At 39.3% G+C, this 3,950-nt stretch overlaps 1 protein-coding gene across 1 annotated transcript; it reads right to left on the bottom strand.

Moving 5' to 3' along the window:
* Window positions 1–461: 461 nt before the first annotated feature.
* LOC131619450 (uncharacterized) lies at window positions 462–2,888 on the bottom strand. Its single transcript, XM_058890543.1, has one exon. The coding sequence runs from the start codon at window positions 2,886–2,888 to the stop codon at window positions 462–464; it is 2,427 nt and encodes an 808-aa protein (XP_058746526.1).
* Between the last annotated feature and the right edge of the window lie 1,062 nt (window positions 2,889–3,950).

Genomic DNA, 3,950 nt, shown 5'->3' with positions numbered 1-3,950 from the left:
TTAGATAAAATAGTTTGTAATATTCAAAACATTAACAGAATATGTTTCAACATTCTCCCCCTTTTTGAATGGTGACAAACTTTTTATTTTAATTTCTTTGAGTAAGGACTTTGAAACTCCCCCTGAAAAGATGCATACTTTGAAAGGGCAAATGCTCCCCCTCAATGTTAGTTCATATATAGTAAATAAATTTATCAGCATTTGAAACACATGTTGATTAGATAGCAGATTTTGATTAATGTTTGAGGAACAATATATTAATTTTACATCAATATTTTGATACACAAACACAAAAAGATCCTAGAGGATTACTGCTAAATATAATGCAAAGTCCTAGTGAACTAAAGATAAATAAAGTACAAAGAACTTAAACAAGACAAAGCTTTGGTCAAAGCTTGTTCTCCCCCTTTTGTCAAACATACAAAAAGAAAGGGGGCACCAAAAGATAGAGGACGAGAAGATTAGGAACCAGATTGTTCATCATCAGATGTTGCCTCAGAAGACAATGGCAGAAATGGAAACTGAATCTGAGAGGGATCCGGAGGAGGCATTCCTGGAAACCTCGGGCATACTTGTTCAGTGACATAATCAATCCAGAATTTTTGGTAAGCCATTAACTGCTTTTGGAGAGCTGTGTAGGATCGAAGGTTGACGCCCTGATGGGGGTTAACCGTTTCAGATGAGGTTGCAGATCGAGGATAAACGGGAGGACGATTACCAATGCTGGGGAAGTTGTTAAAAAATGAGGATGTGATGGAAGTGATGGGAACCTGAGGAAGGGTATTGGAATTATCGGTGGTGTTTCTAGGAGGTGATGAGTCATACCTCGGAGCAAGCAGTGTTTGAACATTGAAGGAGTTATCATCATCTTCCTTAGGAGAAGAAAATATTGGAGAGTTTGTTTGAAAGACATAAGGATCAGGTGGTGGAACAGAAGGCATGACAAGTGATTCTGTAGGATCACTTTGTTCAGATAGCTGAGCAGAGTTGTTAAAAAATGCTTCAATCTGAGCAGTGAGATCATTGGAGTCTGTGTGATTGATGGAGGAGAGTTGAATTCTTCTAGGAGAAGGTTCTTTGAATGAATTAGGAGAGTTCAGAGGTGAGGTCGTGGGGAGAGGATTTGTTGTCATGGTAGGGGAAGTGTATGTTGCAACATGGGGAATAATTGAGTTTTGTTGATTTGAAGTGGGTGGAGTTAACAATTCAGCCTCAAGCATGGATATGAGTGAGGACAGCTGAGCTGAAGCAGGAGTGTGAGGAGACATTGGTGAGGGTGGTTGATGAGCTGAAGCACTAGGAGGACTCGAGAGTAGGTTTTCAAGAGCGAAAATGTTGATCATGTCAGTGTTAGAAGTCTCTAGGTTTGGAGGACTTGAAACATTTGAGATAGTTTCAGTTGGGAGAGAAACTGGAGCTTGAGTGATGACAACTGTTTGTGGTGAAGATTCTACTGGGATTGGTGATGTAGAGGTGAGGTCAATGCATTGTGTGATTTCAGGAGATTGTTGATTTGTTTCCTTTGGAGATGTGGATTTAGAGGCATGAGGAGAGATTGATGAGGGTTCTTGTGGGGATTCTAGGGCAACAGTGTTTGGAAGAGCCACAGATAATGGAATGGGGGAATTTGTGTTCAGGCTGTTTGGAGAGTTAGGAGAGTTGGTACCTGTTTCTAAAGGCTCGGTTGGAGCAAATTGTTTGACAAGACGCCTGCGCTTGGATTTGGCCTCAGGTTTAGGCGATGGTGCTCGCTTGAGTGAAGGAATTTTCATGCGCTTCAACTTGGAGGCATCCAGGATTTTGTTTATCTCGAAGGAGTCCTCATCATCCAGAGGAACATTGAAGTGCTTGAATATTTTGGTAAGAAGCATACCATAGGGGGCGCTTCTTGCTCTCAGGCCAGTGTATTTGAGATAGTTGAGCACTAAATATCCAATATTTAGAGGGGTTTTCTTTGAGAAATGGTAGATGACAAGGAGGTCTTTATCAGTGATTCGTTCCATACTGCCTTTTCTTGGAAGGATAGTATGAATGCAGAAGTTATGAATGATATGGCTGAGGGGTTCAAGGTTGGCAGACACAAAACGGTCATTTGGATGTTTTGTGATAGAGAGTCTGTAGGATTCAATGTCTAGGTCATAAGATGAGGGCCAGTCCTCATTAAAGAGGTGAAGTCCATTATTTGGGACATGCAAAATATCACAAAGGAGCTCTGGGGTTAGGGTTATTTGACAACCTTTTACAGAAGAGATGAGCTGTGTATCACTGTCATAGGGTTTAATGGCAGCAAAAAAGTTTCTAACTAGTCTAGGGTAGAAGACATCAGAGAGTTGGAGAAAATTGGTCCAACCTGTGGCTATTGCGAGCTCGTTGATGTCGTAACCCCAGATAGAGTAACTATCCAGGTTGACGGTTTTGCCGGCCACGATAGGAAGGGAGCGCCATTTTTCATTGTAGAGAGCACGAACATCATCGTCAGATATGAATTCGTTGGTTGAGATTTCAGATGGATGGTCATAGGCTTGGAAAGACGATGAAACGAGAGAGGTTCCTTCGCTTGATTGAGTGGAAACGTGTGAGGAGGATGGTTTGGTGGGTGGAGGAGCAGTGACGATCTGGGTTGTGGGAAGAAGATTAGGGTTTTGTGATTCGGTTGTAGTTTGCTCAGAGGGAGTTGGATTGTGAGAGATGTTTGCATGTCGAGCTGAGCGACGGGTGGGAGTGGTGGGTGTTGGTCGAGAGTCAGTGGTTTTCATGGAGGTTTTTTGTCGAGTGGTGGTGGTGCGGCGCTTAGTAGGTGGTTTTTCCATGGAAAAGGTTTTTTGTGTTTTGGACGGAAGAGAGAATGTGGAATCAGCAAATGGAACAATGATAACTTTGAATACCATTTGAAAGGTTTAAGAGAAAATAAATTGAATCATTTGAGATTATTGGGAAGAGCAAGGATTTGATGGGAAGTTGGTAGAGTGTGTACTGATTTGATTGGTATAGGAAGAGGCAACTTTTTAGTAATGATGAAGAGATAGAGAAACGAGAGAGAAGGAGAAACACACGTGAAAGAAAAAACTAATGTAGGCTTTAATAAAAAATATATATTACTAAGAGCAAAAAGAAAAAAGTATATGTACTTAAGGAAAACAAACGTGATATAATTTTTTGTTTTATATTTGTTATTTTATTACCTAATATATAAAGAAATTACTTAGGTATTTTGATAATTGATAGTTTTGATTTTAGAAAATTAAATCTATCTTCCACTAGAGGTTTGGTAAAAATATCTGCTAATTGATTTTCTGTATCTACAAAAATGAGTTCTATATTTTCTTTCTGAACATGATCTCTAATAAAATGATGTTTTATTTCAATGTGTTTAGATCTTGAGTGTTGAATGGGATTTTTTGACAAGTTTATAGCACTAGTATTATCACAAAAAATTGATACCTTGGAGTATTGAAGTGAGTAGTCTTCTAGTTGATTTTTTATCCATAAAATTTGTGAGCAGCAATTTGCGGCAGACACATATTCTGCTTCAGTTGTTGATAGAGCAATTGTGTTTTGTTTTCTGCAAGACCATGTAATAAGAGCTTGTCCTAGAAATTGACAGGCTCCACTTGTACTTTTTCTTTCTATTTTGTCTCCAGCATAGTCAGCATCACAGTAAGCTATCAAGTTGATGTGATTTCCTTTTTCATACCATAGACCAATGTCAGTGGTACCAACGAGATATCGAAAAATGCGTTTGACGGTCGTTAAGTGTGATTCCTTAGGGTCAGTTTGAAAACGTGCACAAAGACCTACTGAAAAGACAATGTCAGGTCTACTGGCAGTTAAATATAATAATGAACCAATCATACCTCGATATTCCTTTTCTGATACAGATAGTCCTTGTTCATCTTTATCAAGATTTGAAGATGGATGCATAGGGGTTACCATAATTTTTGCTTCGTTCA

The sequence above is a fragment of the Vicia villosa genome, linkage group LG7, assembly GCF_029867415.1.
Source record: "Vicia villosa cultivar HV-30 ecotype Madison, WI linkage group LG7, Vvil1.0, whole genome shotgun sequence".
Lineage (NCBI taxonomy): Eukaryota > Viridiplantae > Streptophyta > Magnoliopsida > Fabales > Fabaceae > Vicia > Vicia villosa.
Note: the sequence above shows the minus strand (reverse complement) of the source record. Positions and strands in the feature narration are given on the sequence as shown.